The sequence below is a fragment of the Cinclus cinclus genome, chromosome 5 (genome assembly GCF_963662255.1).
Source record: "Cinclus cinclus chromosome 5, bCinCin1.1, whole genome shotgun sequence".
Lineage (NCBI taxonomy): Eukaryota > Metazoa > Chordata > Aves > Passeriformes > Cinclidae > Cinclus > Cinclus cinclus.
The window spans coordinates 56,779,478-56,794,140 of record NC_085050.1 but is presented as its reverse complement, the minus strand read 5'-3'; the positions used below and the strand labels follow the sequence as shown (position 1 = coordinate 56,794,140).

Genomic DNA, 14,663 nt, shown 5'->3' with positions numbered 1-14,663 from the left:
TTTTTCAAAAATAGATCTTTATTAGCAGTCTGGGTTAGAGAACTGAATATTCACTTTGATTAGGGTTTTCCATTGAGAAGAATAAAAATTTTATTTCAAAGGTTACAAGTTAAAAAAATATGAAAAGTGATGTATTTATATTACAAAGATGAAATTGAGTTACAGTGGCTAATAGGATAAGTGTTGCAAGTTAGATATGAGAAGAGGGATGTGAACCCAATTTACCAGGCAAATTAACTCTGTTAGAACACTTGAGCTGGTGCAAAGATAACAGCATCTTTAGGAGACGAACTGCCTGCCTTGCTTGTGTACTCCAGCGTTTCTCTAATGGTTATAGAATTCTTTAGGCAAGATTTTTTTCACCAGCCTAAGGGCACCAAAAGATATTGGTAAATGTGCAACAGAAATAGAATGAAAGCTGGACTCAATGCCCTAATTCTTCATATCCTAATACCTGCTGAAGCAGTTCTGATTCTTTTGCTCTGCCTAACTAAAACTCTGCTCTTGCATGACATGGATGCAACTGATTTCAAAAAGGAGCTACTCAGTATTTTCAGGACTTGAATAAAAAGCCCAGAGAATGCCTTAAAAAATAATGTCCTGGAAAGCAAAGTAGCAGATATAACCTGGCCAAACTGAAGGGGAGCTGGAGCCTGTCAGCACTGTCCATCTGAGGCAGGTCAGAAATGGACTGAAATGTATTTGGCATCTCTTTCCTGTTTGATAATGAGCCGTACTCTGTTTCACCCTGTGCCTAGGGGTTTCACAGTGCTTCACACAGGTAAGGTGAATGGTGTCTGGATGCAGTCAGGCACTGAACAAGGGGACTTTGAAACACTTGTTAAGAAGGTTAACTTGTGCAGAAGGTCTTCTGCTATTTCCAGACTCTTCAGTGTGAGAAAGGGAAATGGGCTTCAATGATGTACCCAAGGTTATGCCTCAAATTAGTTACAAGATGGGAAGCAGTCACTAACAATCCCCTTCTGGGATAGTGGGGCTCATCTGCCTACCTAAAAAAAAAAAAAAATAAGAAAGCCTGTCCTCTTTGCAGTGAGCTATTTAAGCCAATTTGTATTAAAAAAATTTGCTATGAGATCTGATGAAAAAAAAGAAAAGACAGAAAAACTTTGTGAAGCTAGACTAAACTGTTCACAGCATAGTGGTCATCCTTTGATGTGATGCTTTAGAGAAGCTGAGGCAGAATGTGCTTTTTTCTGTGCAGTTTAATAAAAATAAGGCTGCGAAACATCTTCTGATGCAAAAATCCACGACTCTCCTCAATATCTAACACTGAATCTTAAAATTACCATACCTGAATGTGTTTAGATAAGTTATGTTCATTAATTTTAGCAGCATCTGTGCCCATTTACAACAGCTAAATATCTAGCATTCAATATAAGCAATTTTCTTGTCCCTTTTCAATTAGCTTCATTACAGAAAATCTAATTAAATTATATCTTTTAGCAGGAACAAATAATTCAAGAGTTAAATTTTTGCATTTAATTAAAACTTCTTCATTTTGAACAGATAATTTCCTGAAAAAATATATTTAGTAGCTTTTCCTCTGATCCACTTGGTTCCTGAATGAAATGGTTCATTTACTCTGACTTGGCTCTTGAAGGGTACACTTGGGCTCCAACTCTGGTGACAATCTCAGAAGATGATGGGAATCATCGCTGCTTTTCTCCGCACTTCTGGATAAAATCTCTTCAGATACAGCTTGTGTTTCTTCTGGGCCCACAGAGACATCTGGATGACCATCAGGAAAGCAAAGATGCCAACTAGCAGGGAAAAAGATTTAAAGGAAAGGTGTGTTCTTTCAGTGCCTGTTGCTGTAAATACAGTAGGGTTTATGGAAATATTTGCAGTCTCTTCTGTGGGTACAGACAACTCTGCAGTTCCTCTCAGCCTGGAAGTTGCCAATCTACCATAGCCCAAGGCTCAACTTCTACCTCAGAATTCACACAGATGAGGTTCACATTTGTTAGACACACCCTGTACCACCTCTGACTTCACCATAAATGCATATATCACAAGGCATCCGTGGCCATGGTGCTGTCTCAATCCATGGCCTCTCTAGACCATATTTCTAGTTTACTTCTGAGCTGTAAACACTTCTTTGTTTCTACCTCTGGCTGCCAACCATGACAGGGAGCTGTGCTCTAACTCCCTGCTACATGGAGGGAGAGCTCAGCCCTAAAGCAAGTAGGCAGTAGTTGCCTGATCCAGCAAATAGGCACCAAATAGGGGATAATTTTACTGGATTTGCATTTTGAAAATTCATTATCCTTTGGTTAATATGGAGGTGGTTAATCAGAAACATCAATTTGGCTTCTGGTCAAGTTACATCTGGGACAATTACAGCAAGGATGAGTGTGCTGCATATTGCATTGAGTTGCTGCTTCTGTCATCATAGGGACAGCCCTACATTGTTCTCAAACTTTCAGAGAATTTCCATACCAAAACCTAAAACACAAAAACGTTTCATCTTTTCAAACAAAATTTCAATTTAATTTTTGCATGATGCAGTTTAACCCACTTTTGAAATTTGTTTCTTTTTCATTTGTAAGCCACGCGGGGCTACTTCTTTCAAGTAGGTTTTATAGGTTTCTATTTTGAAATGGAAAAATAATTAAAAAGTGAATGTTCTGGAGAGCTCAGTCCCAAGGACCATATTTTTGTGTGTTTAGGTATCTAAGGATGCAGCCAAGTACTGAGCAAGAGTCACAAGTGCTAGTAAGCAGGCTGCTCTTATGAGCATCTTGGAGGTTTATCTCATATGGTAAACTCAATGGCAATATTTCATATACTATAAACTTTTTTGGCAAATTTTAGATTCTGTTTCAAATTTACCTGGCAGAGTTTGTGTCATCACTGTGAAACTAATCCAAGACCCAGCCTGTTGCAAAGAAAAAGGCACAGTTAGTTGTGTATTTTATGTAAAGCAAAATGGCACGTTTTCAACAGCTCCCCATGGAAAAAGAGTATGGTACTTGTACTGGAAATGGGAGAGGAAAAATAGTAAGAAATTAACCCCCCAGTGTGCTGGATGGGGTGAAGAGATGGGTGGCAAATCTTTAGATCACTGGGGAGACTCTAGTGGAGGGAAATATAGACAAAAATCCATGTGATAATGATGTGAAGGAAGAGGAGAGTCTAATGGAGAAACATTTGAGGCAGCGAGGAGATTCTGTCATACAGAGCACAAGGATTGATGTGCAGGGGAAACTGCATGGAGGTGTTGCAGATTTTCTGCAGACCAAGGCTGAAACAGTAATCGCCTACCCTTTGCATATAAGCAGAAGAAAGTCACACACCTCATATGTATAGTTGGGACAGGATACCAGCAGGAAGAGCCACGTGAAAGGGTTGTAGGTTGGACTTGGAAAACAGGTTCTATTTCCTTGTGAAAGGGAAAAAAAAAAAAAAAAGTGGGGAAAATCAGAACCAGTTTCAGTACAGGGAGAGGGGAACTGAGCCTTTTCACAGCCTGCCTGTCTTACAGCAATCCCTTGGGCCAGTGCTCTCAGGGTAGAACCTGTTAGAAAAGTTTCAGTGAAGCCTTTTGAGGTAGCAAAAGCTGATTTATCCCAGTGAGAAAGAACTTAAATCAGATTTTTGGCTCTTGCTGCTTTTAAACTGAGCTCCCTTGCAAGAAATAACACAAGGAGTTTCCTAATCACAGAGCATGAAAACATTCCAGAATAGAAACTGACTTGTGCGTGTGAAGTTGACCATACTGTGGTATTTTCTTTAATAGGGTGTTCCAGTGGGGAAATTACACTATTAGTGTCTGAAAGCATATTTTACTTTCCAGTGTATGTTGTATAATCTTTATTCCCATGGCACAAAAATGCTGAAACCCCAACCTGTTATGAGCATGCATATACACTGTTGCCTGTGTAAGTATTCATGAGTCTATCTCTGTGTATTTGAATATATGTATGTACATCTTTCCCTGAGATGAATATGCCTAAAAACTCTGCAATATAGTTTAGAAGTTTTTGATACTTATTTAAAATGAAATCCTTTTATGTCAGTCACCAGCATGCTTTAAAGAACTTCAGTGCTTAAATCCATATTTAACTTGCAGTTGTGTCTAATTAAGATAAATTTGCTATAAGTTTTGAAACAACAACAGTGTTGCTAATGTTTCCTTGTCTCAATTTTTTGAAGGTGTAAGACCAATGGCATGGTTGTTACTTCATGTTTCTTTATTCAATGAATGTAGGTACATAAATTACTGTATACCAGCAGAAGATGGATAGGTTAAGGAACAGGAAACAAAGACAGACCTGAATTGGTTTGGTGAGCTAAAGCTACGTTGATAAAGTGATTTCCAGCTTCACACATCTGCAAGACATTAAAAACATATTTTCAGCTGTACGCCTAAAAGGCTGTGGCAACTGTGTGCAGTGCAAAACCAGAACCCTCCCCTTTACATCTCAGCCTCTGTATCCAGGAAATATGTATTCCAAAAAACAGCCTGTGATCTCTGTCACACCCCCAAGTGTCCAGTGAACACTGTGGGTGCATCCTGGGGTGACAGCCCCTGGCACACATCCATAGAGCTCTGTGCAGCCAGGCCTTCAGTGCGATTCCCATTCCAGCATGTGCAACATGTTTGGCCCTGGGGAGATCAGGGAGATTCCCTGGCTCTAAGGAATTCATCAAGATGCTCTTCTTGATTTTTCCTGGATTTAATCCAAGCTGAAAAGAAGCAGGGGAAAAGCTGACCTCTGTTTTTTTAAAAGGGTCACAAGTTAATGTCCCTACCCCTCTTCCTATACATGCTTTTAAAGGTGTTCCGCAAAATAGGAAGGGAAAAAATGGTGATTAAAAAAGCAGAAGTCTTTAAAAGGCAGACTGTTTGAATGGATAGTAATTAGGGATGGATAAAGGAAGGGAGCCAGTACTATTTCTGGTTCTGGAGCTCTCTGGTTATGCCATTTCCAGCCATAACCATCTTCTCAAAGTTGGTCTCTAACATCTAGATATTTCAAACTTTTGGAAAAGGTGCCATTTCTCCCCATCTGCTTATACAGCCTGTAGTACAGGCTGATTTCAGATTTGCTTCAGGCTTTCAGTATTTCATTAGTTACAGCTACTGAAGAATGAAAATCAATATTTACCCATATTTAAAATGGGAACTGGTAGGAAAATCAGTTTAAATTCCTGAGGAAGATGACCTGTCATCACAACTATGTAATTTTATGGTATTCATTTCTCCTCTACTCTGTGAAGAAAATTCAAATGGTGTATACAGTTCAAGCTTGGGCTGAATTGAACTTTTTTACTAATTTCTGGGTTTAAAGACTGATTTTTCCTCTCAAATAGAAAAAATGCAGTGTTAAAAAAGTTGCATTTTCTTATATGATTTGCCATTCTATATTTTGCAAGGGGCAAAAAAGTTAAGAAATTGAAATTAAAATCAAAAGGAAAATGTTAAAACCAAGAGATGCTTAAAGTGTGAAGTCACAAAATTAATATAAAAAGAAGAACTTCAATTGTCATTTTTAAGTTAATTCTGAAATTTGTCCATAACGAATTTTTATTAAATCTAATTGAAATAAATATGTTGCTTCATTTTATATTGAAATGTGTTGTTATCTGAAAGAATGTTGTAGATAGAAGAATTGCTGATGATTATTCCCTTTTTTGGCAGAAATTTTTGTGGGATTCATTTGGAAGGTTTAAATCAGGTCTATTAGTAAATAGATTTGTTATTATCTGTTATTCTGCATGGGTGGGTAGGTAGTTACAGTTCAATTCCTGCTGTCCTTTTAAATTCTTTTAATTCCAACTAACTGACAATCCTATATTATAAATACCAGATGTAAAACACTAAATAGCCAGAAAATGAAATTCCATTATAAAATACCATATCAGAAGCTATAACTCTAACAGCAGCAATGGATGTAATTTTAATTTACATACTTCCAATTATGAGCTGAGAACGTGATTTGTTTTTCTGATTTTTATTATTTTAAAAAAATAGATGTTGTGGTTAAAAGTGGTTTTGTAAAACTCTATAGCTAATGAGATGCCCATACTATTGTGGAGCAGGAGATATCCACACACTGTAATTAACCCCTACTAATTCTAAGTAAAACAAGCTAAGGGCATTTCTGCAGGGATATTTATTGGCCTACCTTTGACTCTGCAGCTGCATTCTGCTGTGATTAAATCTTATGTTCCTCTTTAGCTATCTGGCTGTTAGCATTCTACATTGAGAACCACTGCTAAATTTAAGATAGTCCTCAATTTATCATATATAAAATATGAGGCAGCAGGGAACAGCAGAGAAAAAGCTATTTGCACTATTAGGACACTATTTACAATTATAAAATATTGAAGCTTGTACACTGTTTCTCCTCTTTATATTCCAAGTGTACCCTATGAGAAAAATATCCTTGCAAACTTTAATATCTCTAAACATGAGAATCTTTCAGGAGGGCCTGCAGAAACTCTTCATATTACTCATTACTGTTGTTTACAGTAGCTGCAGATGTATACATTTAAATCAGGATGTGTAATAAAGACAAGACTTAAAAGAGGGTAAAAAAAAAAAAGTCTTCTAAATATTTTATTCATAAGTTTTAGAAAACTGCTTCAAATTATATTATTTTGTATGCTGATGTTTTAAATTAATTGTCTGAGAATATGCCAACACAACATGTGAAAGGGACCAGTCTTGGGTTTCCATGGGTAGGGAGTTCTCAAAAGAGCTGTAAGAATTCAGAGTGCAGACCAGGTGCTGATGCAGATCATAAGGGGATTGACATATTTTATAGCAAATACCCCCAATAGGACCCATCCTTTTTCTTGATGGAAGCAGTTTCCTTACAGGGCACATTCCACTGATGCAGGGAAGGATGTTTCAAAGGAAAAGGAGGCTGTTGTTTGGTTTTTTTGGTTTTTGGGAGATTTTTTGTTTGGTTTTTTTTTTTGTGTGTTTTGGGGTTTTTTGTTTTGTTTTTTTTTTTTGGGGGGGGTGGGGGTTGTTTTGTTTTTTTTTTTTTTGTTTTGGTTTTTTTGTTTTTTTTTTTTTTGAGAAATAGTTTTGCTGGTAGCACTGAGTATTCAGATAAGCAGTTTGCTTGGATTCAAACACCCCCTGAGCTTGGGAAGGTTGCACACAGCAAGGTTCTGAGCATACTGCTGGGCTGCTGGCTACCACTGCTACAACCTCCTGTCTCTGCAGTACTTGGTTATTGTTTTTGGCTCTAGAGCCTCATAGAGTATGTAAACTTCTTCACAGAAGTATTTTTCTTGTCTTTGCTATACCTTATTAGGGCAAGAAAAGCCAAGAACTGCATGGACAGACCCAGAGACAAACACTGCCGAAACTGTGACCTTTGAGGGTCCTGATTTACAAAAGCATTTAAATATTGCTAACTAGTTTTTGAATGCTTTTCTGAATAGTGTTTTCCTGAAGGAACCTAGACATATTACTGTCCCATCACCCTGTCATATTTCTGGAAACTGATCTGTATCTGATTTTCAAAGAGGATGTTTTGGCTACTGGCCCAGCAGTTCCAGAGGACAGAGAGGATATACATTTCCATGTGAGAACTTCTTAACAAGCCTCTGTCTCACTATGCAGTTATGTTCAAGCTTCAGGCTGGATAGTCTCAGCCATCCTTTATCAGCTGCACTTTCCCTTGTCTTAACCCATTTTGGCAGGGTTTATTTATATTGTTTTTATTAGCTGTTGATATAAGTTATTCTGGGTACACTGAACTATTGCAAAGTCTGCTTAGCATGTAATTCTTCAGTGTTTTAAAAATGACAAGTTTCAATCTGTCTAAAAATTAGTGATCTATAACACAATTAACCAGTACTAATAATGCTGATGATCTCACAGGTCTCAAATACAGTACTTCAGTTTAAACTCTGTGTATGTAAATATTAGTAGGACACTTCCTGACTGAGAAACTTTAATAGATTAGTACTAAATCCAGTCAAAGTACACAAAGCTGTGGACATAGACTTATGTATATATGTATGCACTCAAATGCACAGAAGCATTACTGCATTTTACTAAATTGTGAGTTAATCCTATTCTATAATTATAAATTAAACTTCATTTTTGTACGTACCAGAAAAGCAAGAGCAGCATAAAAAACTTGTTTGTGACCAAATGCTAGAAAACAGAATGAAATCATGAATTGCATTTTAGAGTATGCACATGGTTTGCTATAGGTGAAATTAATCTAGTGCTGAGGAGTAGAAATGCTTCTTTCCTGACAGGCTCTGCAGAAAGTTTGGATATTATCACACACAATATGAAGACTATACAAACAGTAACAGTACTCTAGAAATGCCAGTTTTTCACCACTGATCTTAAGGCAGTTTCACCCAACTGTTTTTAGTATTTGCCATCTTCATATATCCAAGTGTTTTGTCAAAGCATCTGGTGGTGGTGAATCCCTTGAAAAGGCAGGGAGAGGAGTGAAGGTCAGTGTCAAAATTAGACTCAGAATCACAGCCTTATCCATAGACCTTTCTATTTCCATGAGCAGAAAACTCAATACATAACCTATCCATTTTCTTGCTTTTTGCTTTAGTAGTGAGGCAATAGTGAGGCTTTACTACACAGCCACTGCCTGCTTCACAGTCATGCAAGAAATCCATTTAACATTTAAATTTTACCTGCCATCTGGCTGCCCTCTCCTTTTTGTGGTTGTCCCCAGACCAGTGTGGGGCTCTGCTAAGTTCATGTCCAAAGGTTTACAGCTCCCATGCAAACCTTGGTCACAGCTGGGGGACACAAACCACGTGTACATACTTCACTTGCCTTGACCATGTCTCATCAAGCCTTTACTTTTAAGAATGCCTTTTTCCTGGCTGGCACAGGACTCCTCTGGGCTGCCGAAGGCTTTTTAAGGCAGTGGCAAGCAATTAGAAATATTTCTCCTGGAGTCTTCCTCTTTTGTGTCTTGAACAAAGAGCTTCCCCTATAAAGAAGCTGCACTTATTGATTTGATAGCCCAGATGGCTCAAAACTGTCTAGGGATGTTTCTGCATTGTTTGCAGCATTGTTGTTAAAGCCACACAAAATCCAGCTGTCATTCAATGAATCCATAATTTTGAAATAGAACTTTTGTACTAGTTTGAAAGAAAGGCAAGTGTCATGTAGAAGAAATTTTTGATTGAAAAAAACTTAGCAATTTAACTGAGTGTAAATAAAAACGGCAAAGTAAATGCTTTTTCCCCAAAGTTCATAGATAAATCAGAGATACAGAGGAAAAGAAAGACTAAGGTGTAACAAGGAAAGTAAAGCAGCAGAAAAAACGTGTGCCAATTATTCTCAAAAGAAGCAAAAGTCCAGAGAGCAAACAGAAAAAAATCATGAAGAAACAGCAGTGCAACAATAAAATATGATGAGAGGGAACAAAATTATGAAATCCAAAAATTTAAAAAAAAACCCCCTTTCCGTTATCAGCAGTATGTCATGGATTTTTGCTGGTTTCTCAGGAGGAAAAATTAAAAACAACGTTCATTTTCGTGAAAAGTATGTATCTTTAGCAAATAAATATCTCCTCTGAGAAAATGGAACAGCTCTTAGTTCTGTCCTGCATTCTTTTATATGAATGTTGTGAAGATGAGCAAAATATACTGATCTTTGTGTTTACTTGTCCAAAATTTCCCATTTATAAACTGGTCAACGATTGACCACTGCTGAACAGGCACGACAATTCAGTGGCACAAAGCAGAGGTGCTTCCAACACAACAGTCTTCCTCCTGACAGGGAGCAAAGACTAATTTCTGGCTAGATCAGTCTCACGATTTAATGTGGGACCAATTTCTTGCTTTTGGAGGACTTCAGGTTACACGGCGAAGACTTTTTCAAAGCAAGTTTGTCAGTTCTGTGTCCTACCCATACCTACATGGTGGCGTGTACCGTGGGTGGTTGATGTAGTATGCGATCCAGGATGTGAATCCCCAGTAAAAGGCACAGCCCTGGAACAGACAGATAATTTTTTTGAAAGGGCAATAAGGCAGTGCAAAGTGTAACTTTATAAGTATAAATTCTACCAAGTGCAAAACCCAAGTGACCACTTTGCTGTTGCTTGTGAGCCTTAGAATATATATATTTCTAAGATGCTATGAAGCCAGTAAAAAACATAATTGGGACGCAGTGTAGATTTTTTTTTATTGTGTTGAATTTGTTTTACTCCTGTTGTAGGAGTTGGTGCTTGTTTTCTCCTTTTTTTTATTTTACTGCTGAGGATCCCATTTCTATGAGCTGTGCTATTAGAAGTATAGGGTTGGTTAACAAAACTGAACTGTTATTGTACCTGAAATTCAGCATTTCCAAGCAAGACGGAGCAAGACAAACAGAAGGCTAACCCAGACAAAACAAGAAAAAGTAAAAGTGAACCCCTGTACTGTAGCCATGTGCTAATCTCCTTCACCAAAATCCTAAATATTTAAAGGAGGGTCTTTACATCACACTGAATGGGATGTAGGGGTGATAAAAAATGGCCAAGATATAGCCTGTGAAATAAAAGAAAAGAAGACCTGTGAGTAATGACACATAGTTGAAATTCAGGAGGCTTTGGAAGAGCAAATATCTGGCCATCTCAGTATCTTCCTGCCTGAGGCCTCCTTCTATAGAAGGAGAATTTTTTTTCCTACTTGTAGTTTGATTGTCGCTTCCTAGCACAAGGCCTGTCTCTTGCTCTGTATTTGTATTGCACCAAGGAAGCAGTGTATGATTTCTGTCAACACTGCTAGATGTTGCAGAAGCAGCTATCTCCATAAAATAACATTCAGTCTGAAAATATCCTGGACATGACAATCAGCCCCTTGGGTGAATGAGTCAAAGTGGATATTTACATGCAGGAGCTAAAATGGACATTGATTTCAATTTATATCCTTGGGGACGTGGTCCTGAAATCCTTCCTGTTATCTGTGTTTTCACAAAACATAATTCCTGGAGCTACAAAATAAATTAATTTTTATTTCCCTATCTTCTTCCAAGGACTGCTTTGATATGAGGATATTCTCTTTTACACAAGATGATAAACATATTGTCACCTTTATCATATTTTTCAGAGGAGTGTGCCCTTCCGAAAACTTGTGAACAAATAATGTCTCCAGAAGATGTCTGATGTAGTGTAAACAGTGACAGAAGCAGGCCAAGCTACAAGAGAAAAAAAAAAAAGGAAATTAAGGTAAGTGAAAGACTGTTTTTATTACTTCACAGTTAATGTCATGAAAGGAATAAGAGCTGATATTCCAAAATTGCAGTCACATTAAAATTGTGGGATTTAAGATATTGTCTTAATTGAAGCATCTGGAACCAAAGATTAATGGAATCATTTTCAGTGTTATACAAGGTTGCTTGCATTTTGCAGGGAAGAAACTCTTTTTTACTAGCCTTGAAATAAAGAGAGCTCCTCAAGCTCTGAATGTGATACATAGTGCTGACAAGACATTCAGACAGGACAGCTGTGTATACAGCCAGGCGTCTGACACGCTTCTCCAAAAGATGTCTCCCATGTTTTAAGTCCACCTTAATGCTCCTGTAGGATGTGTCTGACATTTAAAAACATTCTGAATATCTTCTGAATGGTTTCCTTGTCCTTTGCCAACTCTAGTAGCTCCATGGAGGTATTTTGTGTTTCATTTCCTTGTGGACGCAAAATGAGATTTTGTTGCTAAATTAATCCATGATGGCTTTTTTGTTGCCTGTAATAAAGAAGTGAGGCAATTGTGGTAGAAATTATAATATTGATTCTCTTTTGAGGAAGATTATGAAACAATAACAGGCATTGCTGATTTGCTTTCGAGAATGAGCTGCAGCTCACAGTGATTGAGTTTCAGAAACAAATGTCAGGAATGATTCCTGATGGCATTTTATCTTGGTTACATTTACTGTACTACCATAGCTCATCTTGCTGAAAACCAATTATAAGGCATAAATGAAAAGTGGTTTTCAGCGTGTGAAATCTCAAATAATTTTATTATACATCGTGTATGGTAGCTAAAGTCAAAAATTAAACAATTTCAAAGTAATTAAACCAGAGACAGTTGAGCTAAGAGAATTTTAAACAATTAACGACTTATCCGAAGCCTGGAGCAAACTTCCAGCTTTGCTGGAAATTTTAAAATTAATTTGGCTTAGGATGGGGACCTCAGATGAACCCATTAAGGAGTGGTCACTGGCAAGATTCTGCACAACCCTTGCCCACATAAAAGAAGGTAAAGGCATTGCAGGTCCTCCTGTGCTGCCAGAATCTGTCTATTTTTAAACATATGCACAAGAGAAGGAACACAAGCATCTTGCAGCTCTGGATTTGAATTCAATTATTCTGTGTTCTCATTCCCAGCTCCACTAACTCTCTTAATGTCTCTCCAAGTGCCTGTTCCTCCATCTGTAAGTGGCGTTATTATTCACTGTATTTCTCTGCTGTGTACCAGTTCCCCTGATTCTGCAATCATAGTGTGGAAGAAATGTGTGGGAAAAGTGTACAGTCCTTGAGTCCCCTAGGTCCCTGTGTGTCCTCCTACACGTGGTCCAGCTTATGCAGGTGACAGGCTTTCCTTGATCACATCTCACCCTTCTGCCAGGCACTAATCACCCAGAATGGGAAAATTCCACTGAAGGAAAGCCCCTTTAAGTGTGAAAGTTCCCAGTCTGCCTGGTGAATTCTACCACCATCCTGTGGAGATGCTTCTTCTGAGTTTCTTGACCTGACTCATGACATGCACACCTGTTGAATTTCCTCCTTCTTGTGCCTAGGTGTGATCTGGTGTGGGGATAGTTACGTTCTGTGCTGGATGCTAATGCTGCTCATCTCAAGAGCAGGAAGTGCAGTAAGGAAACTGGGAGTGGGGCACCTGAAGTCTTATCTTCTCTGTCAAGCATGACTTTGAGTTACTACCACTGTATTTATTATTTTACTGACTTGAGGTCAAAGTATTTGGGAAAAACACTATATCTCCTGTGACCAAGTGCAGTGACCATTGCTGGGATCCCATTTTTGGTCAAGCTTAGGAGTGCCAATAAAATTACAAAAAGGTATTGGTAATAACTGAATCTGATACCAGGCAGGCAGCCTCAGACCCCCTGTAACATCCTCAGCTCTGGAAATGCAATCTCATCCCCCTGGTTTCTCATGACCTTGGAAAATAGCTCACACAAGTGTCACTTACTGAACCACTGGGTGGCGGAAGTTCTTCCTGCTTTCCACTTGATCATAAATAGTCGAGAGGCGAATGTAAAAGAGCAAATATATGAGAAGAGGCCCGGTGTATTCTGTTAGAAAAAACTGGAAATGAAAAATAAAATAGCTGTGGCAGAGTAGAAAATTGTATCAGGAAAGGTATGAGAAAAAGAATACCCCTATCCACAATCCCTTTTTATCCTTCAAATGACTTTTGGCCTCATTTTCAGGACTTAAATGACACATAAGGGATTCTTCTGCAGTCTCTTTAGCAGAGGAGTAAAATCAATCCAGGAAATGAGAGATAGGTTTCTGTGCAGAACATTAACCCAGTCAGGAATGCTCCATGGAAGGTGGTCAAAATCACAGTTATCTCCTCTTTATATTTTTGGCTGTGCCATGGGGTGCCTATTTGGAGTCTAAATAACACTGAAAATCAAGGCCAAGAAACTGAAGGCAGCTTGCTTTCTGCCAGTGTTTTTTGCAATTAAGTGGTACATCAGTTAAAAGCTAACCAGGCATGACAGAAACACAGCTTTGAGTCCTGGTTGCTAGCAGAGTCATCTGGAAGGGAGGCTTGAAATTTGGTGGAGGACGGAAGACCAGGACCAGCCTGCCTGGTCCATGGTGCTTTGAGCCCTTTTTCAGTGACTGTGAGGTTCTCCTCCCTGTGCAGGCACCAGCAGAAATAGCCTGTGGTGGGCAGACTGGACAAATTACCCTACTGTGACAAAAACAAGGAAGAAATCATTTTATCTCACCATTGTCACCCCTGCTAGGCACAGAGAGCTGAGAGGAGGGGCAGGGAGAGAAGGCAGAGTCATGGAGATGGCATGAGCTGCCCTCAGTTTTAAGGTCTGACTTTGGTTTGGTACAGCCTGTATTGCTCTTTGTTGGGGAACATTCTTAAGCCACACACAGATGGAAGAAATAAAATGACCTTAGAGTAATGAGAGCTCTAGATTTGGTCGTCTGTCCCCAGTGGACTGAATCCCAGAATAAAATGGAAGTGGTGTAGTCCTATACTTTTACAAGGACTGGCAAATTGTAAGTCAAGTGCCTATCATTGCTTCAGGGAGAAAGATTTATAACTGATGGGTTATTTGGCTTTATGGTGTCTATTGGCACTGCTGTAGAATTGTAATGAATAAGCACCTGTGGCTTAAGGAAGCAACACTGAATTTAAACACTTTCTCAAAACTAGTATTTGGTCCCCCAGCAGGCTGTTCTTCTAATCACTCTTCAGAATAACATTGAAAGGGAAAGGTTTTCCTGCAGAAATATCTCTTCCTCTGTTACAGGGGGAAACCTTTTGAAATGTTATGCCTTCACAGCAGGACAGTCTCCAAAAGTAACAACAGACTTTAACAACAGACTTTAACAACAGACTTAAGTGTTGTCTACAAGGGGAACATCACATTCCCTCTTGTTCCAAGTGACATCATGACTCCTGTGCTCCATTTAGACTCTGCATGATCCCAAGAG

At 38.6% G+C, this 14,663-nt stretch overlaps 1 protein-coding gene across 1 annotated transcript in view; it reads right to left on the bottom strand.

Moving 5' to 3' along the window:
* Positions 1-1,493: 1,493 nt before the first annotated feature.
* TECRL (trans-2,3-enoyl-CoA reductase like) overlaps positions 1,494-14,663 on the bottom strand; it is a 57,857-nt gene continuing 44,687 nt past the window's right edge. Inside the window, exons 5-12 of the mRNA XM_062493851.1 lie at positions 13,168-13,283; positions 11,047-11,152; positions 9,894-9,966; positions 8,103-8,146; positions 4,296-4,353; positions 3,318-3,403; positions 2,854-2,899; positions 1,494-1,781 (exon numbers count right to left, since the gene is read on the bottom strand). Coding sequence (XP_062349835.1) covers positions 1,654-1,781; positions 2,854-2,899; positions 3,318-3,403; positions 4,296-4,353; positions 8,103-8,146; positions 9,894-9,966; positions 11,047-11,152; positions 13,168-13,283 — 657 coding nt within the window. The 3' untranslated portion in view covers positions 1,494-1,653. The remainder of the gene's footprint in view (positions 1,782-2,853; positions 2,900-3,317; positions 3,404-4,295; positions 4,354-8,102; positions 8,147-9,893; positions 9,967-11,046; positions 11,153-13,167; positions 13,284-14,663) is intronic.